The 27628-nt window shown below is 38.8% G+C and overlaps 1 protein-coding gene across 5 annotated transcripts in view; it reads right to left on the bottom strand.

Moving 5' to 3' along the window:
- The window catches only part of TSHZ2 (teashirt zinc finger homeobox 2), a 232055-nt gene that overhangs the window by 87788 nt on the left and 116639 nt on the right, over window positions 1-27628 (bottom strand). For all 5 annotated transcript variants that reach the window (XM_005444919.4, XM_055722012.1, XM_055722013.1 and 2 more), the window contains exon 2: window positions 2708-5783. In XM_005444919.4, the coding sequence (XP_005444976.2) occupies window positions 2716-5783 (3068 nt within the window). In that variant the 3' untranslated portion in view covers window positions 2708-2715. The remainder of the gene's footprint in view (window positions 1-2707; window positions 5784-27628) is intronic.

Here is a 27628-nt window from a genome sequence, read left to right as displayed (position 1 = left end):
CTCTGTTTCTGTTTCTATTTCACTACAATATAGCCTAGAAGAAGTAAACACAAATGCATGTGCATGTTTTAAGAATCTCAGTATGCTTTATATTTCTTGTTTCTAAATACTGTGCTCTCCTCTATGTTATTATTCAAATATATACTGAATCTTAAAAATAACATGGTAAGAGTAAGCAAACTCTGAAAATCCCTGTTATTTGATTTAGTCTCCTTCCAGATCTCAGGAAAGAACCCATATGAATAAACTCTGGCCTCCACACTTGTAACATAGTCAGAACTTCGGGAGGCTTACGGCTCCAAAACTGTAATAAAATCTTTACAATGCTATCCAAAATACCCCATCATTTCATACAATTTGTGCTATCATGCATACCAACTAAAATTATAGTTCCAGATAACAGTGCTATCACTCTGTCATTGCAATTTAAATATATTTTTTCAAAGGTAAGATACAACCTGCATCTTGATATAAATTAGAAATGGATGAGTATTAAGAGGACAGCAATTTCTTGGTACCCAAAGGCAGGAAGGACAGTACCTTGTTTATGTAGTTACATATCACCTGAGTAACACTCGTGATGTGTCTGTGCAGATTTTTACAATGCAGAAACCACTTTTTTTTCCCTTAGAGATTTTTTTTCCTTTGTGTTTGTTCCCCAAATCCTCAGAAATAGTAACATGTTTATAAAGGTGGGTGTTTGGTTTGCCTCTTAGTAATAACACGGTTCTTTTAAGACCAAATCTGAAACACTTGTCATGTATTAAGCGATGAATGTGCCAAAATAACTGTCATATTAATATATTTGGCAGATAGCTTTTGTTTGATAGGACCCAAATTATTGGTTTGCTCTAATATCTTGTGTGAGAACTATGAATGTCAGCATCTTAATAATCATTAACTGATGGGGAAGGAAACCAAGTATGGTATATTTTTCCTAACCAATCTCTTGTAGCTTTCTGTTATTTTGTCAGGTATGTTGATTTTGAATGGTCAGATAAACAAGGAACATTTATCTGTTGGGTTAAAAATGCCAAAACAGAAACTTAAGGATATTAGCCCTGTTTAGAAAACAACTCTTTTTGAGTTAAGACAGAATTTTGGTGGCTAAAATATGCAGAAAGCATAAATCTAGTCAAATGCAGACAGCACGTACAAGATGTATGCAAAACTTAAATCTTATTGCACTTGAATACTGACGTTATACTCTATAGTAATAGCTTCTATTACCCGTCCCAAAGTAGCCCTTTGATTAGTGTCTTAAATTATTCAAAAGTAGCCTTTTTAATGCAGCTTAAGCGATGCATAGTCCTTGTGCTGGCTCTGTACACGGAAAGTGTTTCTTAAAGCTTCATGAATATTTCCAGCAAACGTGAAATCTTCACACAAACGGGTATTCATCCTCAAAGTGCCTGCGCCCTCAATTAGCCAGAGAATAGCCACAATAGCAGGTGGTGTAAGTGACAACTCACAACACATCTTTAATTTTGACTGTCTGATGAATTCATTTTCTGAATGTTATTCAAGTAATGAACATGTTGGAGAAAATCTGAATCTGCACATGATTATTCTGTGAACAGAAGCAGAGTCTGAGTCTGCTGGTGAAATTGTTGGGAATGACTAACAGAGCCTTTCTGGAAATAAACTGGTTAGAACAAAAAACTTCTATTTGGACTTTTAGTTGATGTTCTGCATATTTATTTAAATCAAGAATATTCAAGTTTGTGAATCAAGTAAAATTAAAAATGCAAAACTTGTGTGCCATCTGAATATTACATTACATGTTATAAACATTGGTTGTGGCAATACTTCGGTTGGTGTATCTTTCAGCACAAAATAGCAACACTGATGTAGAAGCATCCTACTAACAGGTCTTTGAAATACTAAGCTTTTAAAAATCTAGCTGCATTCTCAATTAAGCAAACCCCCCCCCCCCGCCCAGGTTATATGAAAACTTGCACTGAAGTCAGTGATGTTTATGAATTGACTAGCACTCCCACCAACATGAAACAAAATATAATCAAACATCTTAAAGATTAAGAAAGGAATGATGGAGAGATAGGTTAAAATGATGTGACAAAAAAAGCCACTCACAACAGTAAGTGTTTAAGTAAGTGTAAGATAAGAAAATATTTTACAAAACGAGATATCCAAATATCAACAAAAGAATAAGCGAACTTCTAGATATGAACTTTTCAGAGTTATTTGTAGATTCTTGAGGCTGGGTTTGAGATTATGTGAGACTTTGATTAATTAAGATTTTGCTAATTTGCCATTTGAATTGTCTTCTTTTCCCCATCAAAATCAGATTTACTGGTGTGTTAGCACTGAAAGAGGTAACAATCTTTTGGTTTTCAGCACTTTTTTTCTGTTTTTTACATTCTCATTGCAAAAGGTAGCATTAGTTGTTGCATTCTACATCGAAATGCATAGGACGTGAAACGATTAAAACAAAGAGAGTGAGAACTGGGGAAACAGCTATTTTAAAAGTATTAATAAGAAGCAACTTTTCTATGTAGGGCAATATGGTTATGCATTTACCAAGCTCTTCTTGAACATGTTATAAAATGGGTATGTACATGCAATTAGACTAATGAAGCAGGAGTACATTATGCATTTTATACTGTTTTCCTACATTTAAGAAAGTATGAATGTCTTATGAAGCCTCCTTAAAATGAAATTAAAACTCACTATAGAGCATGCATACCTTAAGAGTTATTCTTCATCCACTTCTGCTACAAATTGTGAATGATGTTCTGGTGACTTGCTGTGTGTTTTGCTTAGATGAAGTTTTACTGCATGTTTGCTTGCAAATGTCCGACAGCACAACTTACATTTGAACTTAGAGTCTGTGTCCTCTTCTCCAGCTATTGTTTCAGGAGATCTTTGAACTGAAACTCTGGAGATCTCTTGCTCTACCTTGGTTTGCTGCTCCACAGCCAGCCTGTTCATGTCTTTCATTTGGAAACCTAGATGAGATTCTAAGTGGCTAATGTAAGTAGATGGGGTTCGAAACTGAGATGCACAGTCGCTGCAATAAAAGACTGGATGTCCTTTGTCCATGTTTTTCAAAAACTTTGTTCCTCCGGTTTTCCTAAGTTGATACTTGACATTTGCCAGCCAGTGGCTGATGGTGGTCATTGACAGTCCAGTGAATTTCGAAATCTGCATGCGCTCTTGTGGGCCTAGATCTGATAATAAATATTTACCTTCAGATGTCTGGAAGAGGCTGGAAGCAAACTGAGCTTGCAAAATGAGAAGATGCTGAGGGTTCCAGTTTGACTGTCTGCCCTTCCTTTTATGCAGAGTGGAGACTTCTGTTGAGACATCCTCAAAGCGTCGGACATCTATTTCCAGTTTCATAGATGGGATCCTTGAAGATGCAGCAGGTTTTGGTGTAGTAGCTTTGGGAAGAACTTTGACCATGTCAGCGATGTCAGATAGAGCATGTTTTTGAGGTGGAGAAGTACAAGATTGTGCTTGAGCTGACTCAGCTTTCTTGCCTTTGGATTTGGTCAGGTCAATAGGCTGATCATTGTTTTCAAACAAATAGTGCCTGGATACACTTGCAGGCTTTTGTGGGGTTGGAGCAGGAGATAAAACTGGCTTCTCCATCATATTTAAGTTAGGTTTGTGGAACATAGAAATTGTGCTAGAGCTGGGGCTGGAGTTGGATTGAGGCTGTAAAGGCTCAGTGGCTTTGCCCAAGTGGTTATTCAGTACCGACTGCAGCGCACTGAGGGGGTTGACACAAGGCAGTTCAGACGAATGGTTGGCAGCAGCACAACCATTGCTAAGAGAAGCTGCTGTTGGTTCCTTAAGGACTGGCTTTTCTTTTCCACTGTCCTCTTTAATTTTGTTTTCTTCTTTCAAGGGACATGGCTCTGTCTTTTTTGGCTCCGCAGAGGCTTCGGATTTGAGGAGAGGTTCTCTCTCGCTCTGGCTGAGTGAGGCAGGCTCGGCTTGGATGCCCTCTTTAGCATAGTCCTTCTGTACCTCCTCCCTGTCATCGGTTTCCTTCTTTACTTGAGTGCACTGGGCCACGTTTGCTGAGATAGGGACCAGAGGCATGACCTTCCACTTTGGAGCTATGGGCCTCAGTTTATTGGTGATTGTTGGCCTGATCTGCAGTACTTGGGAACCCGCAGGCAGAGACGGCTTAGCTCCTTCTGAGAGCTGGTAAGCTGCATGGATGCTGGGATATGCACTCCAGCTGGGAGCTCCATTTTGAGCTTTATTGATGGCTGTTGTGACAGTGTTCTCCAAGGACTTTAAAATGTCCCCACCACCCTTTGAACCATCTTCTAAATCTTCTTCTCTGAGGTACTGGTATTTCATTGTGGGATCCAGTGGTTTCTGAAGAGTGTCCTCATACTCTTCAGTTTTTACTTTCTCATCTTTGTTTGCATCATCCACTTTATCTTTTTTACTTTCTTTTTTTAGTTCAGAGGTGGGAGCTATGCATTCTGCAGATGATTTACTGGTTGACTTTGAAACTGGGCTGTCACTGGCTGGTGCTTCAGACAGTGATTGCATTTTTTCCACAGCTAAAGGATCCAGAACAAGTTGCTTTCCTTTCTTTGAAGCTGAACTTGTGACTTTCAAGAAATGGCCAGTGACCATCATGTGGGTCGTGAGCTGCTGCAAGGTATCATGGGAACTTCCACATTCCATACACTTCAAAATCTGGGATTTGCAGGCCTCAAACTGCCACGTATAGCTGGCGCCATTCTGGTAGCCATAGCGGTTGTTAGACGATAACTGCAGGTTCGCGTTCTTCTGAGGAGAAAAAGTATCTGAGAAAGACCCTGTCGTGGAATCGGGGGAACAAGGCCTGTTAACATCAAACACACGTTTCTTTGCTGGAGTGACCATTTTTGAAGAAATGGTTGGTACCGGCTCCTTCAAAGGCACTTTTTGGTAATGTTTTGTTTTTATCATATGAACGCTCAGATCTTGAAGAGAATCAAAAGAGTCACCACAGAACATACATTTCAGAACTTTTTGTGCATCTTCCTTGTCCATGTCCTGGAAAGCCCTTTTTCGGGGCTTTGAGTAGCTGGTAGGTCTGTGCTTGTCCTTTTTATGGTTGTCATCTTGGTAGTGACCTGTCTCATTCATATGAACCGTTAGTTCTACCAGTGTGTCATAGGCAGCGCTGCACTGCCGGCACCGAAACCGGCTGGCGCCCGTGAACACAGTTCCACACATTTTGCTGCTCTGCCTGTAGAGTTGGACCGAGCTGAACAGGTTGGGTTTCGAGACAGGTCTGGAAGGTAAATTCTGCTGTAAGCTTTTTGACAGTGCATCTTGGTGCCAATCAAAATCAGCTTTGTTCCCTCCATTTCTGTTGTCACAACTCCTCTTTTCAGAGTTAGACAACTTGAAACCCAGCCCTAAGCCTGTCCAGTAAGAGTCTGACAGTATGTTGGCATAGACTGCTGTCATTTTATCCATGCAATCGTGTGCTTCATTCTGGGCTTTGGGGTGGGTGCTGGTTTTTGGGTCCTGTGGCTCTCTAGAGCAAATGCTTTTAATATCTGCCACATGGTCACTACCGTCACTTAGTAGTGATTCATTTTCTGCATCCTGGTTAGATATATGACTGACAGGGGAATTCTGGTAACTAAAGTTCCCTTTCTGCTCAGGGCCCACTTCGTGTTCCTCATCCGTGCCAGTGTCATTGCTGCCCTGGAGCTGAGCAGTTGAGTTGTTGTCATCATCATCCTCTTCCTCCTCCTTTATATCTTCCTCTTCCTTTAAATCTTCCTCTTGGACATAACCTGAAATGTAATGTCAATATATGAAATAACTTGTTAAAGGAGAACACTACAGTTTGAGCTTTCTAGTTTCACTGTGTGTTTTCTTTACCAGACTTTGTTTTAAGCTACAACTTTATTGCCTGTTAGTTCTGGAAGTGAAAAAAGCCAAATGATGTCTTTTTTTGTGAAGGTTGCTGCATTTTGCTGGCAGATGATCATAATTCTTTATAAGTGCCAGAGATTCTGAGTTAATAATTTTCCTGTCACAGGAATATAATTCTAACTGTCCTGTAATGGGACAGTTGGAGAATTCATATGTAAGAATTTAAAGTTTATACTAAAAGCTTCAATTCTATCACACTGTTTTTAGCCTCAGTGAAAGAAAGGGTAGAATTGGCAAGGAAAAGAAGCAAAATAACTGCCATAATCTTCCTGGTTCATAGCATCAGCTAGGTACAATAACCTTTTGCCATTTGATCACCTAAAAATGCACTTTAGAATGTACACAAATAATTTATATGTCAAAATACAACATCTGAAAGCACTAATAGGCATAAGTGAAACTCTTTTGTTTATAAAAGTAATGTACTATGTACCATAAAAGAAAATTGCGCTTCAGTAAAAGCCAATCCATAAATTTCAGGGCAAGAACCCTTGGAAGTTGCGGGAGAATATTAGTATGTGACAGAGGTAGGCTAAATTTAACTATAAAACTGGAAAACTAGAAAAAAATCCAGAAATATTTTCTTTCACAAATTATTTTAATAAGATGAATGTGATATTGGAAGAGCTGTAAACCTGAAAATTAATTAAGGAATTCAGTTGGACTTTTTTTTCTGGCCTTATATCAGCAGTAATTCTGCCTAAGTTACAGGAGATAACCTGGTTAAAAACAAACTGAAGAATTAGAGAAGAGTATTTTTTAAGGCTGGCTTCCCTGCAGTCAGTGGATAAATTCACAGTGACTCAATTCAGGCAGCAATTAACTCCGAAACCCCCACAAGAAGGGATGGAGCAGAACGAGTGGTTCAGGTATGTTTTCACAAACCCCAGTGTAATTTTTTTAACAGCCACTGTGAAGCTGTTATGCACAATGCAAGCAGATATTGAAACAATTCACTGTTATTGACAGCCACTCATCAAAACTAAATGTTGACTAAACGTTCAGTTCAGAAGCACAGGTCTTAGAACAAGATATGTTGATGAGCTCTTCCAGTTAGGTGCAAACACACCTGCGGTCACAGGAGTACTTTGTTGTATTTCCATAAGATCTAGCTTTGTGTAGCAGGTAGGTACGTAAAAAAAAGTAATACCAAACCCCCCAAATCAAAGCTGCCCTCAAAAATAACTAAGCAAAAATAAAATAATATTCTAGTACTTATAGCTGTGAAGTAACCCTAAAAGCTCAGAAAGCACAAGGTAAATAAGCCTAAAAGTCTTATTCATTTAAAATCAAATCCCTTCTCATCTTCTGAGAAAAGCCATTTTATGGCTCTTTGAGAACCTGTCTCATTTTGCTCCCTTGAATTTGGTACTCCTGAACAAATTATATCATTTTAGCAAATCAAAAGGGATGGGCAGAAAAGGCAGAAGCATTTTGATTAACAAATGGACAAAGCCTTCCGCAGTTTTTTAAGATATGTGTTTCAATTTTTCAGTCTATTTGAATGTGCATCTCACCCTTTCCAGCATGTTTAGCATCAAGCCAAAGACACGATCCAGAACTAGGAACTGTTTCCTGCATGAAAGTGCAGTATAAGAGGGAAATGATGGTTCTACCTGTGGATGGGTTAAGAAATCCACGTGAGCCATCTTTCTCACACCCTTCCCACAGTCCTAGGACCTGCACAGATCACAGCAGCTCAGAGCTGGCCTTGACTTAGGCCAGGGGTGACTCCAGGCAGCTTCACAACCAGAGACAAAGGTAACAGCAATGGCTATGAGCAAATGACCAGGACATCATTTTAGCACAATAAAGTAATAATCACATAGGAGTAGGAACACTGTGCTCTTCAGCAGATGCTTTCAGCAAAGAAATATTAAAGTGTTAAGTACTAAAACATAAGCCTTTTGCTAGCATGTTGGGGTACAGCAAAGATTAGTAGCCCCATTTACAGATGATCAAACTGAGGCAGGCAGCAAAAGCAACACTAGGACCAAAATATATTTTCCTTCCTGCCTAAACTTTTTCCCTAATAACCAGATAATGCTTCCCATATACCCTTTTCTGAGCTCATATGTTTTTAAGGGGGACTAGGAGAATGGAGGGACATGGAGGCGGCAGAAGCTCCTACACGTCACGAGTAGTAACCTTGTTAAGCAAGCAGCACGAACTGATGAGCAGGACTGACATGGTTCTCGCGGTGTTAGAGATACTGTACAGCGTAGGTAGCAATGCTGGCCCCTTGCCAGGCTGTATCACAGTGCCAAGCATATTACACCGAGCAAAACAAAAATAAGGAGGGAATCCAATGAAGGAATCAGACAAAACAGACAACAAATAGCATTCACACAGTTTTGGGTCAGCGCAGATCTGATTCTCCATTTCAGCACCAATTCCTTGAATACTGTTAACCCATTTTTCACTGGAAGGTAATTTTTTCCTTTGGAAGACACATAGTGTAGATTTTTCCTCACAACATCCTTTGTCCTTCTAAAAGGATTTACTAGGAGAAGCAGAAGTACCAGACAGCTGCACATCCCCCACAACACAGATAAAATTTTCTGCTTAATTAGGCATTGACATGTTTACTATAACCTTTACAGAAGAGTAACTCGTGCTGAGAAATCCTCTTTTTTTGTGTCTGTGTAAGATACAGACACAATCTTATGAAAGTGGTAAAAGTAACTTATTAGAAAGCACCATCAAGATTTCACAAAAGGATCAGTCAGGTCCATTTTAATAGTTAAGGGTTTGGGGCAGCTTTGAAAATGCATTTCAGTATCCTACTTGTAAAACCATTTCTGTTTATGTAAATGATTTAAATTGCTGTGGGCATTTTAAGGACAGTGGAGACCTCTTCTGTGCAGCCAACCTAGGGTACAAGAAATGCATGTGTCCTTCCAACAGTGGTTTTTAGTAAGATTTCATTGGACATGAAGTTTGATGTGAACTGATGTAGCTATTTAACAGAAATAACATTAATTTAAGTGGACTTTGCATTATTTATTTTATAAGTAAAGGGTGTTTTAAGCTTGTATACCCACATGCTTTAAATGCAGTGTCTGTAATAAATAGCATAAGTTTTGCACGTCATACTGATGTCCATATAATAAATTGCTGAGTGACCTGTTCTCTTCCCACCAGTTCTCCCCCAGGCATATTCTGACATTCCAAACCTCTGAGATGCTCATAAATAGCTGTTTTACAGGGAAAAAAAAAAAAAATCCAAACTCGGTAACCAGATGAATACTTCCTCCTTTTCCCAGATGAGGATTTTTCCCACCGAAATTAAGCAGGCCCAGGCAGAGATGTAAGGTGGGCAATGTGCAGTCCTGAAGAAGCAGGGGAATGAAATTTCACTGTAATTTTGAAAACTGGACAAAACCCAGGAGCTTCAGAGCATTGAATGGAAGCAATTTCTGGCTTCCTAAATGGAAATAAAATATTTGGGTTTAGTGCTGATTGATCCCAAGATAGTGTATGTCAAAATCATGACATCAGTAAGGATAACAGTATCATATAGATAATAATCATAAATACAATTCTAAGATGTTTTACCTTTTAAAAAAATTTCCTCTGTGCCTTTGCAATTGGATTCATGATAACTTAAGAAAACTACTTCTCTAGGACAAGGGTTGCAATAAACAGCTAATCCTTTACCCTTCAAAGTATAACATTTTCTTAGATATTTCTAGCATGTTTCTACAGAGTAACTAAAAGAAAGCGGGTCCAGCTGATACACCTGCAAAAACTCTTTGAACTTATGGGTCTAAAATCATCCATGTGCACTTTGAAGCCCTGACCCTACTAAGCAGACAGCACCGAGCCAAGCTCCCAGCGATGCTGAATCCAGTATTGACTTTTGGGCCCTCGCCCTCCCAACCAACCTGTAATTTGCACCACGTTATACATCACTTCTGACCTTGAACTGCAGAGTGTGAATACACCTTTTTTTTTTAAAGTGTTCATTCTGACTGTTAACTTTTCCACTGGTAGATGCTATTTTCACTCAAATTTGCTCTTTTTCCACATAGAGAAACATTTCTTAATATATATATATGTACATGTTTCTTTCCAAGACTGGAAAATCTATTTTCTGCCAAGAAAAGGGACAGTGAATCATTGTCCAGAACAACACTGTTAATCCATGTAAAACCCATGCACCATCTGCACTTTTTCATATATATATTTCAGTTTTACTTGAAATAACATCATTAGTAGAGCAATCTCACAGTGCTATAAGGTGATCTTGTTTCCCTCTTGTCTGGCTTCAGCTCAAATATCTTTTTTTGTTTGGCAGAAACGGTGTCTTCCTCTGAAATATTTCATGCAGATAATGGATAATGACCACTTCTCATTCCTTTTTCTCAAAAATGTCTAACTACATTAGTTACCCAAAGACAAATCTTAACCTGGCTCTTTGTAGAAGTTCATAGCTGCAGATTCATCCCAGTTTGAAAATCAGCTGAAGAGATAAATTGGCAGCTGAGGAAAAAAACCAAACCTACTTTGTTGCATAAATCTAATATCAAAGACATTTTGGAATTTAGCAGGATTAAAACCAATGGAAGACTCTGGAAATGCAATGGAGTTTCATGGAAAGAACTCTCAAAATACACAATCTGTAATACAAGACTGAATTATATAATTTCAGACCTTTTTAGGCTATGTTAAAAATTCCTGTACCAGGGAAATAACTTCCTGTTAAGTTCTGCAAGATGGAAAGAAACCGCAGGGAAAGGTTACCATGCTCTCCACAGAGGGAGCAGAAAGTGTCTGGCTGTGAATCACGGGTGTTGGAGATGAAGCAGTGTCTCTGTCATCTGGTCTATATGTCCTGGTAGCGTGAGGTTTATTTCTAAAGCCGTGTGCATCCTGAAGAACATTTTAGATGCTCTCAAAACCTCAGAAAAGGCTGAATATCTTCAATTGCCTCTTTTCTGGGAGGCCAGTTAGTGATTTTGGATAATGGGAAATTGTTTCCACCTTTTGCTGCTGTTACTGTTTACCATCACACCCAAATTCAATTTGCAGTGGCTTGGTATGGAAGTTTTGATCACTGCCCTACTGATGCAATTTTATGTCCTAAACAACTTGTCATCTCAAAGGAGAGATTTTTCCCAATATGCCTTTGCTTTTTTTTTTTTTTTTTTTTCCCCTAGAACTTTGTTTTTAAATAGTTACAGCAGCTGATACTAGGGCATGAATTCCTGCCTCCTGCAGAGTAGGAAAAGAAACATCCATTACCATCCACTGCTGGAGGACAGAAGCAACCACCCTCGCTGGTGCCAAGCTTGCAAGCCACTGCAGCTTAGGAGCAAGGAAACTCGGAGTGGTTTCTGCCATAACTGATTTTTAACACGCAAAGGCAATTCCATGGAGCCATAACTATTATTTATATTCTATGCTGAAATGAAACAATTTTGGGCTTTCATTTTGTTGTATTCTAATTAGAGTCATATTATAAACTCTTCCATTAAATGTCCAATTTCCTACTGGTTAAGAAGGCAAAATACCCACCAGTTTCAGTGGGACTCTGAGCAGCACAAAGGAGAACAGATTATGTTTTTTGTACAATTAGGAGTCAAATTAAAATGATCAGTGGCCGGAAGCATATGCTCAGGGAACTGGGTTGTGAGTGACCCATAAACCCAAAGAAAAACAAATAATAAAACTGGGGGGGGGGGTGGGGGACCCAAAAGGAAAACAAAAAAAGAGAGGTGAGCTGATGTGCTCTGCTGAGCTGAGAATCCATAGCAGGGGCAGAATTATTATGGAGTTTTTCTTGAATAATTTTCCTTAAGGATAATGTTGCTTACATAGTCAGATATTGTGCTGTGAGAAAAAAACAACTTCAGTCATATTTGCCTGGCTCTGGATTCAGTTACTGTGAGTGGCTGAAGAAGCTGAAGCTGTTGCAGAAACGGATTTAGCCATGTTCAGAGCCATGTTCAGGTTCCTTACATGAAGGCTTACAGTGTAAATGAATAATTTGTCTTTGGTTAAAAACATTTCTGTTTGTTATTTTCCACAAAGCCCTGGAACTTACAATTTCATTCTTTCAACCAGCTGAAGGTGTTTGATGTTGTCCAGATCATATTTTCAGCAAATATGCTTCTAATGAAAGCTATGAAACGTTGCATCACTTGATTCAAAGAACTCAACTTTCACAGCCCTTTGGTGTGCCTGAGCAGCAGACCCCCTGCCCTGTCCGTGCCACCTGCTTGTCCCTTGCACCAGAGTCCGTGTCAGGCAAAGCTTTAGACAGGTATCAGGCAATCATCACATCACCGCAACATCAATACACATTGTGCTAAATTGCTAGTACAGGTGCTTTCCAACATGCAGTTTGGTCCTGAACAATTAAAGGAATATAGGAGCAGCAAGTATGTTTTCCTCATTAGTAATTTTAATTGCATCAGTATAAATCACTTTCCTGATTAAAACATAAGCCTGAAACTTTTGTCTGTCTTTGCCTTTCTTCCATCTTCTTTTGTCCTATTGTTGTGGAAAACAGCAGTGGCTTTGTAAATTTATAGATTATCACATTTAAAATCCGAGTTTCAAATTATATTTTCCCTCTTTCATTATCCTAGGCTACTCTAAATACCAATCTAAATTTCTTTAAATGGCATGCACTACAAATCAGAATCAGAAAAAAATATATATCTATATAAATTGAAATTGTAATGAGTCTTACCAGTGTATTGCTAGCACTTTGGTTCATTTGATATGAACTTTGTTTTTTTAAAGTACCACATGGTAAGGCTTTGAAACTTCAGTTTGTAAAAAAAACTGTAACAGCCTTACAGCCTTTGAAGTCACTACTGATATAACTCTGAACAGATCCATTCAAGTTCAACTAACATCAGACAAATGTTTAGTGTATCAGAGGAAGCCACAAAAGCAAGGATTTCATCAATATTTCACAACAGCCTCAGGGAAACTGTAGATTGCAATGCTGTAGGGCAGCTAATGGAATTACACACAAGGGTTTTGTACATTTAAAATAAGCAGCTACTAAAAAAATTACCCTTCAGTTTGATAGAAACTGTATAAAACTGCAGATGGGAAACAATTAAATAGCTACCAACATTTATCCATGTCAGCCTGATAGGTCATTTAATAACAGGTATTTCTTTCCTTCTTTCTTTTTTTTCCTGGTAGGGCAATAATAAAGATTAACATTTATGAAAAGTAGCATAAAATATAGTACAGCCAAATGAATAATTAAAGATGCTTCTGAAGAATTTGTTTGCTATTGTATGGCCGTGAAGACTGCTCTCCAGTAATGAAGTACATTTATATTAAATACAATTATAAATAGAAAGAAGAGGAGGATTATGTTTATGGACACTTGTGCTTTATCCTAAAAAAAAATAAATCTTTGACTCATTTCTATTGAATCCATGGCTTATCTCATGGACAGCATTTCTTCTCAACACATTCTCCTTGAAAAGAGTTGGGCCCCGGCTTTGACTGCACATGGGGTACACTTGAAGCTGGACATATTACATATGAGGAACCAGTGAAAGATCAACACTTTCCCTGGAAAGGCTCTTGATCAGTGTGAAGAATTTAGCGTATGAAAGCGTGATGTTTATTCTAAAAATAGATCTGTATAACCCTATTCTTTTTCATTACTATGTTCAACATGTAAAGGTCTTGAAGTACTAGCCCGTCACACAGTTGTTTTTGAGTGTTTAAGTCACTCTTATTTTGAGTGTTATGGTCTGCGACTGTGGAAAATTACTATTTCTGTTAATAACTGATTCTTGTTCAGTGCATTGAATAGCACAATGTGAGACACAAATTATTTGATTATTACTTTTAAAAGGCTGCTTATTTCTTGGCCTCTCCAAAACAAACCAGCTTGGCTAAATACAATGGAGTAGCCAGTCTCATGCAGAAGCATTTAAGCCCCAGTTCAAGAAGGCTCATAAACATGTTACATTTGTCCCATTTGGGGTAAGAGTAGACAGGCTTATCTGCCGTAGAGACTATGGCATGATGATGCTTCCCTGCCATAATTACTTATTAATCAATTATTAATATGTGAACAATAGCAGCCTGATTTCAGTAATGTGACTGAGGATTAAGTGAGTCAGCCTTGATAGAAAATCTGCCAGAGCAAGGAGCAAGACTCAACTGTCATAACTCCGGCATCTGCCACTGATTGCTGAGGTGGCCTCTTGCAAGTCACACAGGGTCAGTTCAAAGCTCAGATGTTTTTATGGATAACCTCCATGAACAGCCGTTTTCTCCTGAAAATCCCAGCCTCCCTGCCTGCTGAACTGCAAAATGCTGCTTCTTGTACATGTTCTGCAGGAGCACCCTGGGAAATGCGTTGTGCTTGTATGGTGAGCAGAAAATCTAGAGCTATGTGAGTACTTTAGCTTCACAATCCAGTGATGGGTAGAGATGAAGCCAACAGCACTTCTTACGTGTTTTTATTAAAGCATGGAATTCATGCACAGCTGAACATGCTGCATAAAATGCAAGCTTCTTGCAATAACTTGTTGAGTAGGACCTAGTATTACAGCCTATTTTTTAAAAAAATATTAACATTGCTTTAAAAGTACACTATTATTATAACATTTGTCTAAAGAGCAGTGGGCCTTTTGATTTTCCCTTTGGATACACGGCCGTATTGCAGCTCCAGTGAGATCTGCTTTAAGCCGTACTTGCTGGTAATAGTCATAAATCTGTGCTGGTTACTCATAGCTGGTTAAACCACGGCTGCAACATCATTTGTCTCTTAACATCTCTTTAGATAAGGTACATAAGTAGAAAATGGGACTATAATGAAATATATCTTCCTCATCTTCTTGCTTTGTTTTGATCTGACATTCCAGGCAATAGGAAACTGCAAATAATTTTGAAGTGTGATTTTGCACTTGCTGGAATTTCAGCGTAAAAGGAATACTAGTGAAGAATACACAGATCATCAAGTGTTTTATTTCCCTCTTTATTTTCCTTTCAGGAATATACTGTTGCAAATGTTGGTCCAAATGAATAGTCTGCTTCTTTTGTGACAAATATTATGGCCAAGAAACATTGACTTTTGACCATTAGACATCTTTGCACTTACAGCCACATAACCATCAAAGCACTAAGCCAGCATGAAGGTCATTACCCCAGACAGCATCTTACTTCGACTAACTTCTCAGATATGTAAGCAATAAGCAGTTGCAAGAGATTGATATGATACTTTGTGAGTAATTTGGATGAACTATAACACTAACCCAGTAAAGTATTATAATTTTAAATGTGTCCAGAAAATAATTGAAATTCTGGTTTAGCTTCATCATAATGCACAGTGCTGGGTATATTTACCAGCTGACTAGTTTAGCATGAATATTGCTTTACAAATGAGGTCATATTGTTTTTAAGAAACAATATTGCTATCAAACATGTTTAGGAAGAAAAGCAAGAGATTATGAGTACACTTTTAACCTTTCTGTCTCTTTCTATATCTGTTTACTATGGTGATTTAGGTGCTCAGTGTTGTTTGAAGGCAAACATAGAAGGTTCTGGCATTTAAAAGAGATCCAGTAATGAGCAACTGGCAGTCAGATTATTTCTTATTATTACTCTGTCACAAAATCTCTGTTCTACATCACTCCATCTTTGCAACAACAGTAAGAGATGAGAAAGGTCAAAACATCTCCTTCAAACATACAGTCTGTACATGCACAACACTGTTCCTGAGTCACATACAACAGCCACAATTCAATCCGTGCTGTGGAAAAGAACAGAGTCCATAGGTAACCAAGTTTCATTAGAGAGAAGGCTTTGCTCCTGCTGGTACTGACACTGTCCAGGTCAGAGTGGGATCACATACTAATTCTAGTTCACAGATTTCTTTTTTACCCCTTGCTCTGCCGTCAGAATGAGAGATACCTAAACAAGTCACCCTAAAGAGTTTGTAATATATACAATAGGTATGCATCCACCTACACAATGTTCGGACATTTCTCTACCCAAGAAGGGGACATACAGTGGGGCTTGGTCCTGCTTTTCACTTCTCATTGAAGTCAAAAGTGAGAAAGCTGCAGCAACTGTGGCAAGAATCAATCTGCGATCCTTTGAAATCTATTTCAAAGATGGAAATAACTTATTTTAAGATCCTGCTTGAAATACTTGCTCTGCGAGTAGCAGGACAGCAGGTGTGCTGCTGATGGCTTTGGTAGCACAAACTTGCTATCACTTGTACCTGAAGTTTTGGGGGAATCATATCTTATCACTCTCTTAATAGATCATGCAAACACACTGCATCTTTATTGTTACCATTGTAATTTTATTTATGTACTGCCCCCAACACCAATACTGCCCTACAAAATCTTTTACCAACATGGAACAAAATTCTTCCTGGCCCAAAAAGCTCGCAGTTTTGATACTCTCCAGTGCTTTCCTTTCTCTTTCCACACAATCTGGGATGTTGCTTTGCTGTTCCCTTGCAGATATGAAGGCCTATTAATAGTAAGAATACTAATAATTATCAGTAGTAAAATTAGTACTGTTGGTTCCATTCTGCAAGAAACATGTGCAAAACAAATCAATCCATGTCAAAAGGAAAGCTTCCAACTGATATGGAAAATAAATACAGTTTCCAAGTATCTATCAAGATTATTAAAATAACAGAAATTTCAAAGAAAAAAAAAAGAAAAATGATTGAAGCACAAAATTTAAGCTGTGTTCTTTTAAATTGTGTCTCAAATGATCCAAGAAGGGCTTAGATCCAGGGCCAGTACACAGATCATTTACAGATCATAATCACTACAGTCTCTGTGTTGCATTCCTGCTCTGTCTTAAGTGATAACTGAAATTTATCACATGGGACAAAGCATAAAAAAACAGGGAGCAACAACAGGAGGCTGCAGCTGCACAGGAACAGCTTTTCTTGAATCTCAGCAAGAAATAACAACTATGAGTTATGGTAAAAAAAATCCAATAATCAGAAAGGTCACTTACTGACAGAAATGACTTCTTCAGCACAGGTACCATGATGTAACCACTGCTGAAGTGAGGGACCTCACTGGGTACAAAAAAAGCTATATATTTTATCCATCATAACTGGATTTAAGGCCTTCAAGAATACACAAAGCAGTCTAGTGGATCCGAAATCCAGACTCTAAAATCCCGAAGGAGCTGAAAGAGTGGGTTAACCATCTCTACTATCCAACTCTGTAAAACAATAAAAAAACCTTCATAAACTTCCCTGTGTTTTTTCCAGGGCCTCACCTCAACTTGGAAGGAAAAGCAACAGAGGGCATCTGACCTCTACCAAATGCTGACTTTCTGAAAAATGAATTGCTGCTACAGGCAAGACCAAATACAAAACAAGCCATTAAGAAACTCCTATTTAAAATATTTACAGAATTAAAATATATTTATTGCTGTTTCTAGTAATCACAAGTCTAAGTGCAGACAAGAGCTTGGAAAAAAGGTCCAGGGAATTTTCAGTTGTGGTTAAATACACAACAAGAGCAAAACATCTCCGTTTTTGTTCTAATTCCTACCTCTGCCATTTCACTGTCTCCCAGGCACCAGTATGCAACTGGGACACCACCTTTAGAGCTCTGCACTTCTGCAGAGGAGCAAATGTACCTGTGATGTTTATTAAGGTATCATTATATGTGTGCGTGGCATCATTTATTTTCTGTGGAAGAGACCATGCCAGGTCAAGATCAACAGTCTGAGCAGACAATTCATCAGGTGGGAGCAGGTCGCAGGGACAGTGTAAGAAACCGCTTGAAAAGGAGCACAAAACTGAAATGGATGGAAGTGTAAAAGTAATAAGAAAGTGATCAGTGAAACTACGAACAACAGAAGATAAATCAAATGAAACAAGTGCAGAGCAGAGATCAGTCCAAGGGGGTTTCCTTAAACGTGAACAGTGCTTTAACTTCTATGACAAAGATGAATCCATGTATAATGTTTTTCCTCAAAATTCTGCTGGGAATCAGGAGGATGAACAGAGCAGGATTACTATCAGGGCATTCAGAAAGAATTGGTAAGAAAACCCAGTCTACTTTCTTAAAGTTGCATTGGAAATAGATGCAGAGAGCATTTAGAAAATGAAGCATTACAAGGGATTTTTTCACATTTACATTAACTATGTTCAAACAGCATTTATTCTGTGAGAGTGTGTTACAGGATCTGCACATATATTTCGATTTAGACCCCTGAAACAATGACTGAGATCATATAGAAATAAAGAGTGGTAAGTGTACAATTATGGTAAAAATGAAGACATGTGGAATAAGGACTTTTTAATAAAAGGAACGACTCACAATTAACTTGACTAGTTCTTGAACAGAAACCAACCAAATAATTTTATTGAGGATTGGACTTCATACCAGTAAAACCCTTTTGCTATCAATAATCCTATTATTCATGACAAAAGATCTTGTGCACCTTATCTAACACAGATTTTGGGCTAGCTACTGATAATGTGAAAGTAAAACTTCCAAAAATTTTTTTATATCAGTGGGAGTTGAAAAAGCTTAGGTCTGCACAGCTTTTTTTGAGAATACATGAGGATACACTGGCTACGGACACTAAGTCCTGGCTGATTTGCTAAGTAGAGAAAGTCCTTTGAGATTTTATGGGTAAAGTTGATTTGGAGCTATAAAATTGAAGCATTTATTACAGACCAGAGGCTAACAACACTTCATTACAGACTGTCTAAACACTTTCAGTTTATCCACTAGGTTGAAATCCAAACAACGCTTCCCTTTTAAAGCATTTCTGGATAATTCCCTTTCTACCAGGAATAACACCTAAAAAATAATAAAAAAAAATAAATTAATGTGTTTATCAATCTATGCTGAAATGTAAATGAAGGCAAAGCACAGCACAGATCTATCTAGTACCAGCACAAAGTCTGTCTTGAAAAACTATTAATTTGCCTTGTCTACATGAGCAAATTACTGTATGTATCCACCAATGCACAGCTGGAATTTGACTAGCTTGTATTTGGATTTTTGAATTTTTCAACATGTATGGTACTGCCAGTTCATTGCTCCTTCTGTGCAGATGGTTCCCTTATACTGATTGGAAATCTGTTGTGCAGAAAAAGAGAGAAAAACATGTTTAAAATCAGAAGTTTCAGAAAGACTGAAACTGCTTTTAACTCATTATTTAAGAATTCACTATGTTTTAATACTCTGCCCCTTACAAACAAGTCTTTAAACACTCACTGGGAGAAGAACCAGCAAAACTGGATACCTTTGCTGCTGCCTCAGAGAAGTTTAGTTTAAACAAGCTAGATCTCTTGGCAACTCACTTACCCCCTAATGTCTTTGGTCCATAAGCATAACCCGGTGGCAGCATTAATGCTCCTAGACAAGGCAGCAGTGCTCAACAGCAGCAGCCCTTCTCCAAAGCATTTGCTCAAACAGAAAAGTCCTCCAGGGGTCCTGCTCAGGAGGCCCCAGCTGGCATGTGCCAGAGCTCTCTGCAGCCACGTGCTGTCAGATGCCACTGTGGCCGCTGCCCAGCAGAGCTATGATATTGCAGGGGGAGCAAACCTGTAAGATGCACAAAGGCAGCTTCTCAAAGTGGTCACCTATGGGGCCAGCTTATTGCAACCAGTTCTTGGGGTCTATCAAGCTCCACACATCCATGAGATAAGCTTGACTCTAACCTGCAGCGTACTTTGCTGAAACGTGGGTTTCATTTCTAATAATTTCTCAGATGTTAATGGCATATAAATTTTTCCATGTACAACAGGCTAAATTTCTTACTGGTAATTCTTTTGAAGCAAATGGATTTAGGTAGAGGAAGAATTGGCTCAATGTTTTATTTTTCTTGGCGCCCTCTATAAAGAACCTTTTCTTTTTGCTAGTGTCGTTTCTGTCTGATGAGTGTATACATATATATGTTTATATTCATTTTTTTGCTGCCAATAGCATGGAAGTAGGAAGTTTCTACATCCTAAACTCTCTAACAAGGTATCAAAATAGCAGTAATTAAAAAAAAAAATAAATTTGTGTAGCTGTTACTCAAAAGCCCTCACGCTCCCGGCAAATAGCACACCTTACACTCACTGGTGCCGTTCTGTACAACCTGATGTCGTGGTTTAACCCCGACTGGTAATTAAGCCCCACGCAGCCACTCGCTCACTCCCCCCTCACCCAGAGGGATGGGGAGGAGAGCTGGAAAGGAATACAAAACTCTAGAGTTAAGACAAGAACAATTTAATAATTGAAATAGAATAAAAATGAAAGAACAATAATACCAACGATGACAATAGTAGTTATAACAAAAAGGGGAAGGGAAAGAACAAAATCCAGAGGGAAAGGAACATGTGGTGCACAATGCAACTGCCCACCACCCGCCGACTGATGCCCGGTCAGTCCCCAAGCAATCAACCATGGCACGGGATGTTGCTTTGGCTAGTTGGGGTCAGCTGCCCCGGCTGTGTCCCCTCCCAGCTCCTTGTGGCCCTCCAGCCTTTTCACTAACAAGGCCTGAGGAACTGAGAAGTCTCACATCAAAGTCAAAACACAGCACCGTACTAGTTCCTAAGAAGATAATTAACTCCATCCCGGCTGACACCGGGACGCTTGAGCACTTCTTCAAAGGATCCCTTCTTCCTTTTCTTTTATCTGATAACTTTGGGTATTAGCAGGGGCTCTGAAGCACAGTTCTGGGGCCAGCCAATCCTATGGAAATGCAATCTAATCCCAGCAAAGAATTTTTTATGTTTTTTATTAATTCCATGTTATGGAAAACAAAATTTTGCCCGTTACTTTGGAAATTAAACAGTGTATTTCCACTTCACCTCCTCCATTACCATTAACCTAAAAAGAAGGATGAGATGATTTCTCGTATTATTTCACAATTTGTTTGTCCTCATGTGATTGAGAGGCAACCTCTCATATGAAATTCATCTTCCTCCCTAGCCCTTCCCCAGCACAACACAGTTTCCCCAACCAGTATCAACTGCCACAAAGTGGTTTCACCACTACCTGTTCTTCCTTCCTCTATGAGCGGCCACATTTTTTGCTTTTTCTCCTTGACACTGGTAAAAATGCTGGTGTTAGAGGAAGCAGACAATTAAAGGTCAAAAATTCAAGTGTTTTTCTGTTCCACCCTGTATAAATCTATTGCTGTCAGAGAGAAGCAATCATGTCTGCAAATGCACTTTACAGGGCTGAGAAGATTTGTTTCCCAACTTAAACTATGTAACATTTAAATATCAAAAACTTTGTTTTCTAATGAGGGAAGTATTGAGAGGGGAGAAATGAATTATATGCTTGATGTATACTGAAGGCTGGGAAAATTAAGGCCATTTCCCATGGTGAGAATGCAGTGATTTCAGTTTGTGAGAGTAAATTAAACCTTTGGGAGAATTTGTCTTCCATTAAATTGAACAGCTAAACAGGCACGGAAGATTTTAATGTCACCACCAACAAACCCCAAAGGTTACAAAAAGAAAAAGAAACACAGTTTTCTTGTTTGGAAGTTCTCTGTCTCTCTACCTAGGAAAAATGCAAACTGTAAATGTATGTTGAGACACAAAGACTCTCAAAGATCATAATTCCATTCCTATACCATATGCTATTAATGTCTGTCAACACTGTTTAGCCAGCAACTGCTGACAGAACCATATTTGCTATCTAAATACATCATAAATAAATCAGTAATGAACTGCTTTAGTAAACCTTCTGCACTGATTGGAAATACAGATCGAGTAAACAAACTCTGGGGATAGCATTTTGCAGCTAGAAGTATATACAACTGTTTAATGTCAATGACAAAGTCACTCACACCTCTTTCTGGCAAGACACAAGGCGGGTGAAAGAAAATCGTAGGGATGGCAAAAGTGTTTAATCAATTGTAGCAAATGTACCTGTCAGCATTCATCATATTACCTCTCCTTTTTTTTAACCTTATGCAAATCTCAGGAAAGGGACTTTCAGCAGGTAGAGCTACAAATATGCTGGTAACAAAATCAAAAACCTCAGCTCATGACGGTCTCATGACTAGGGAGATGGTCATCAAAGCCCAGCTGAGGTTCAGCAGCTTTTAAAGTCTGACCTGTAATGAGCAAGCACAGGCTCTGCTGACTTCTTGGCAAACAAAAGAGCAGATTTTGTCTTAAATATGAGTCTTTTTGAGGCAATGGCACACACTCAGTAGGAAGAAACCAGGAACTAGGACTGTGTCGCAAAGCAGATTCCTGACTCTGCTGCAGTTTAACTAATAGTTTTGCACAGCAGAGTTTCTGTGTGCTTTTGAAGGTAAAAATGGGTGGACATTTGTGCCAGAATTTGGCTTTGAGATGTGGAATACACTGAAATTGCAAACTTCAAGTACCTTGTGTATGTGCAAGATAAAAAATGGTAGGAAACATTCCCTTATTTGTTCAAACAAACCTACCAAATGTTGTCTGGACAAAAAGCAACTGTCTGGTGGAGAGGAGCTGGAACTAGATTTTTTCTTGTGAGGTGGGATATTGAAATAGGAATTAGTAGTAATAATAGTAATAATATAGTAATTATAATATAGTAATATATATATACTATATATATTTATTTATATGTATAAAATATAGTAATAATAAAGTAATAAACTTTAAAAAAATCTACTAGCACCATAAATTTGTAATTGCATAAATATTTCTAGTCTTCCCAACTCTTTCTTGACACAGGTTTTTTGAAAGTTACTTTCTGACAGCTTTCTGGTAATTAGACACCACAGCTTTATATCAGAAGAACAGTCTTAATTAAGACTGCAGAGAGATGCTAAAATTATAATTTCCTCTATGCTATATTTTAGCAGCAGAAATTCTTGGAGATCCCTGTGGGATGAGACTTTAGTCCAGAATAAAACAAGTGCTAATTTATCATGATGCTTACAATGGATGATATTTTAAAAAAACAGAATCTATCTTCTAGATGGAGGATTAAAAGTTTCTCTTAATACCATCAGACGATTAAACATCTTATCCTTTGTTCCCCCCAAAGTAACTTCCAGTTCACAACCCGAACACTCTGTAAGATGCAGAAAAAGACCTGTTTACAAATTCAGATCGTTGACAAGACTCACAAAGCAGTGGCAGGTGTTATTCTTTATAGCAGGAATTAGCTGTGTACACAGAGGGCTAGCACAAGGAACCGGGAAGGCTGCAACTTGTTACGTCCCACCAGCAGGACACTGTCTGCCTTCAGCACAATAAAACAGGATCCATCGTCCTGAATGCACACTATCACCTGATGCTGTGCATTTTTTGTTCACCTGGAGTTAGGTGAGCAGATGCTAAATACTGATACGGAAAAGGAAAGGAGCCTGGGTTAAAAGCAGCGTGGGTCTGTAAAGGAAGAAGGGTAGGATCTTATCTTCCAATAAATCAAGTTCTAAATTTAAATTATGAGCACCTTAAGAAGACTGAGGTTCATGCAAAAGAATACAGTGTAAGACAAGGTTCCCTCTGGTGTCATTTGTTTTCGTGACAAGCTGCAGAGATTGCTGGAACAGAAGAAGTCCCAAGCTCCTAAATACCATCTCAAGTAGAGTTCATGTAAAAAAGAAGAGAAGCGGCACGGTCTGGATTATAAACATTCATATTTTACAACCTTTCAGTTTATTTACTGATATATCTTTTCCTAACTATGTTTGTTGTTTGTATCAGCTTGCCTAGGCAAAACAGAGCCATACATAATTCAGGGATAAAATTGCCATCACGTCACTGCAGAATCAAAACAAATAGACCCCAAACATATATTTTTCATTAATAACCCTCCATTACCAAGTTCTGACACTTTGAACCAAAAATAAATAAATAAAATAGCAAGATAAAAAAGAAAGACACCTCATTATATAATGCCAGTCTCCCTGGCTTTGCACTCGGAGCAGGTGGAGGCATTGTCTGAAAAGTTAGTGCTTAATGTGACCCGGGAGCCGCGGTCCGGGCTGGCAGGGGAGGACAGGGAGAAGCAATCAGCCACTTGGCCAAAGCTGTCACCAGTCCTCAAGCCTGTGAGACAAGGCTAACTGTGGAAGCTCCCATGCCACTTACACATTTCATTTTTTGCTGTCTTCCTGTCCAAAAAAAGGAAAAAACAGGGGAAAAAAAAAAAAGGAAAGAAAGAAAGGGAGGGGTACAGCGGGGAAAAGGAGAGAGAAGAAAAATAACTGTTAATTTACAGAGCTGAAAATAGCAGCTGCTAATGGGCTTTTGCACTCCTCCTTTAGTCACTGCAAGGTCATGATCAGAAGTAGCCTGTGATTGATTCTAAAGTGAAGCTCAGCTCTTCATGTCTGTAATGGACATTAAAAAATATGAAAGGAGCTCAAAAGAGAAAACAAAAAAGTGACATATTTTATGGAGCCCTGAAGTCCTCCAGGTTCTCAGAATGAACTTGGAGGGTGGAGTCATGCCCCGTTTTTTTAATTGTCCCTCATAATAATTATTGCATTACAAGGAACGATTAATTATATAGATTAGTCTAACTTCATCGATTTTATGGCCATTTTATTGCTATTTCTTTCAGCTCTGAAAAGAACAGCCCTCCTCTTCCATCCCGGTGTTTAAAGGGTTAAATGAGATGAGTGACAGCCTTTCTGCATGATTTACAACTTCGAGCCCTGTAGTGAAACCAGTGCTTGATGGATGATCCTGAAAGACGGAGACTAACCATAAATCATGTCTTTGAATCATTGACAAAGATAAAGGAGAGAAAGAAAAAGCACTGGCATTGACATTCATTCTCCCAATAATGTACATTGACTAGTTACAATACAGAACCTTAATTAAAAAAGCGAACTCAAAGTAGTCACCTCAGTGTAGGGAATGCACTGCTCTGGAAGGCTCATGAAAATCACAAATAAAAGTTCAAGCCACATCCATGATCGGTTACCTCCCTGGGAAAAGCACTTGGATGTGCACTTGCCACAGCCCTGCACTGGAAAGAAAACCCAATAAGCACTGGTCCAAACCTCCTCGTTATTTAGCACCTAGCTTTCTTCTTTTTGTGCCTGGTTTTAATTTCATCTTATTATTGTTAGGGCCAAGTGCTGAGGCAAGGTGAGAGCCTTGTTTTAGGCACCGGCTGTATTATGTGGAGATGCCAACCTTCAGAAGCAAAACAAAGAAAGGGCTATCATCTCTGCCTTTCTGAGGGCTGAGGCACCGAGAAACACAGTGCCTTGTTCAGGGGCCACGTGGAAATCTTGATGACTTTATGAAAGAGACACACGTTTGCGTATCATGATATGCCTGTGACAGAAGGGTGTTGGAACTGATAGGGAAGTCTGTCCGTCTACTGTTTCCAGTTTTATGGTAGAGATGAGAAGAAAACTGAAATCCCCTGAATCACAGGCTGGGAAGAAGAAATCATTGCTTAATCCCAGGTGCCGCTCGTACACGCTCACATGAAGTCTAGCAGCTACAGAGATCCCTGACCTACCATCTGCAAACACAGCAGCAGCACTTTTATTTTTGACTTCTCAAATGTATAGGTATCACCTTTACCTTTCAAAACTGGAACAGGGCACTTCTGTGATACATTTCACATTGGGCAAGGAACGGGAGAAACCCCCAAATATCAGCTTCCAGGAGCCTGAATAAATGGTGGTGAAATTCAAGGACAGGTTAAGACCTATTTGGGTGAGTGAACTGATAGCACCATCTGTAATAGTACTGGGCAGTGCCGTCTTTGTGCACAAGGAAAACTGGCAGGCTGATAAAGAAATACACGTGAAGCAGTTGCGGAAGGCACCCATTCTGTGTCTGTAAGTGGAACAAAGGAATACACAAATGGGGTGACTTTCTGAGTAAGCCTGAGCCGAGGGACACAGGCGCCTTAAAAACCCATCTGAAAGTGTGCAGATGAGCATGGTGCAAAAATGCAAACGGCCTGAGAGGGGGGTGACTTAGCTGTTTAAAAAAGGAGCAACTAAACAAGAAGAAAGATCATGATAAACAGGTGAGGAGAGAGAAAAGAGGGGTAAAGGAAAGAATATGTGAATAGAAGCAGAGAGAGGAAAGCCTAGATATGCATGTTAATGCTTTCCCACTGTGCCTAATTCTTTAAAAAGAAAGGCACAGATTTGACAAGTTCATGGGCTTATGTTAGCTGAAAGCAGGGGTGAATGAACTCCTGGTTTTTCCAAGTTTTGTGCCTTTCCTGAATCTTTCCGATTTGTCAAGTGTTTAATCCTCATGGTTTAAAGAAAATATTGGGATTTCACACATGGAAAACCTCAATTATAAAAACAAAACAAGAGGACAAGCAACACTAAGCAGGTTTTCATAGGTAAAGGAAAGCACCTTCTACCAGAGGGAACAATTCCATGAAACAGCTGAGAAGGCACAACCAGGCATATTTCAGAATCCACAACAATAGCAATACAATCCTTTTATTTATTTGCATATATTATTTCCCATTCTTCCCTGTTCTCTTTGCTGGGTCCTAGCTATCCATATTCTCTGCTCCTTTTCTACTGTCTTCAGGTGATTATGAGTATTTTAATGTGCATATGCAGTCTAATCTGTGTAGAAAATCTAAGGACTTTACAAAGCATAAGCACTCTTGCACAGGCAGCAAAACCAGAAGTACACTGTAAGAATTATTTGATGATTTTCAGCTCCTTACTTACAAGTTTCCTTCAGCCTATTATTCATAACCTAAAATATTTTCTGCAAATGATTCTTGATATATCACTCTGTCATGAGCATTTTGATGCAGGTTTGCTTGGACAAGGTACACAGAAGTTTCTTTGCTCTTGATTGCATAAATATATACCCCAGTTTCAAATTTCTAAAGCAAATGTGTTGTCATATTGGATTGATTGGATCTGCCATTTGTTTTCTGTAAGTATTTCCTGAAGTTTATTTTTCCAATAAACATTCCTACTACAAACAATTTCCTCTGATATTTACCAGCAACTAAAGGGGAGAGAACACAGTCACTTCTTTTAACTTGTTTATAAATTCAAGAGGATATGCATTGACTTCCTTCCCTTCCATTTCTGTCCCCTATCCCTCAATTTTTCATTTAAGTTCTTCCTCTGTATTACAAAAAAAAATGCCAGTAGCTCATGAGAAAGCTTTATTAGTTGAAAATATTGCTGAAATGAAAAAAATTGTCAAACTTATCCTTAGGAAAATTAGCCTTTTTCTTTTTTTAAGGAAGTGAAGAAGTAGGGCAGAGAAGAACTGCAATTTAAATGTTTGTTTGGAAACAGAAGAGTACTTGAAAAATAACTGGTTCAGAAGTACTGGCAGAAGAGCTGATAGGAACTGAATTCAGGTGTACCCAGCTTTAGCCTCTGCCGTAGGCCAGGTTTCCTGGTCACTTCTCCCCCAACACAGCACGAACAGCCCGCCTTTTAATACCACTGGGCACTACGGGAAACCAGTATCAAAATGATTGCTTACTAACCATGCCAGAGTAAATGGTTCACACTAAGGGATAAACACAATGATAGTATTACTAGTTTCTAAAAAAGCCAAATTTGGTCCAAAGCAAAAAGCCTGATTGCAGTTTGCATACTATTTGCTCCTTTCAACTGAGCTAAAATGGCCTGATTTCCAGCGCAGCTGGCTGGGTTAAGGAGCACAACTATACTAATTATATCATTTCGCTAAATCTTGAGGTGATAAAGAAGACAGACATTTAGCTGTCACAGGAAATGACCCTGAAATGAAGTGAAATGTTCCACTAAGAAGCAAATACACCTTTGCTAA

Source organism: Falco cherrug, chromosome 10, assembly GCF_023634085.1.
Source record: "Falco cherrug isolate bFalChe1 chromosome 10, bFalChe1.pri, whole genome shotgun sequence".
NCBI lineage: Eukaryota > Metazoa > Chordata > Aves > Falconiformes > Falconidae > Falco > Falco cherrug.
This window is presented reverse-complemented; position numbering and strand designations above follow the sequence as displayed.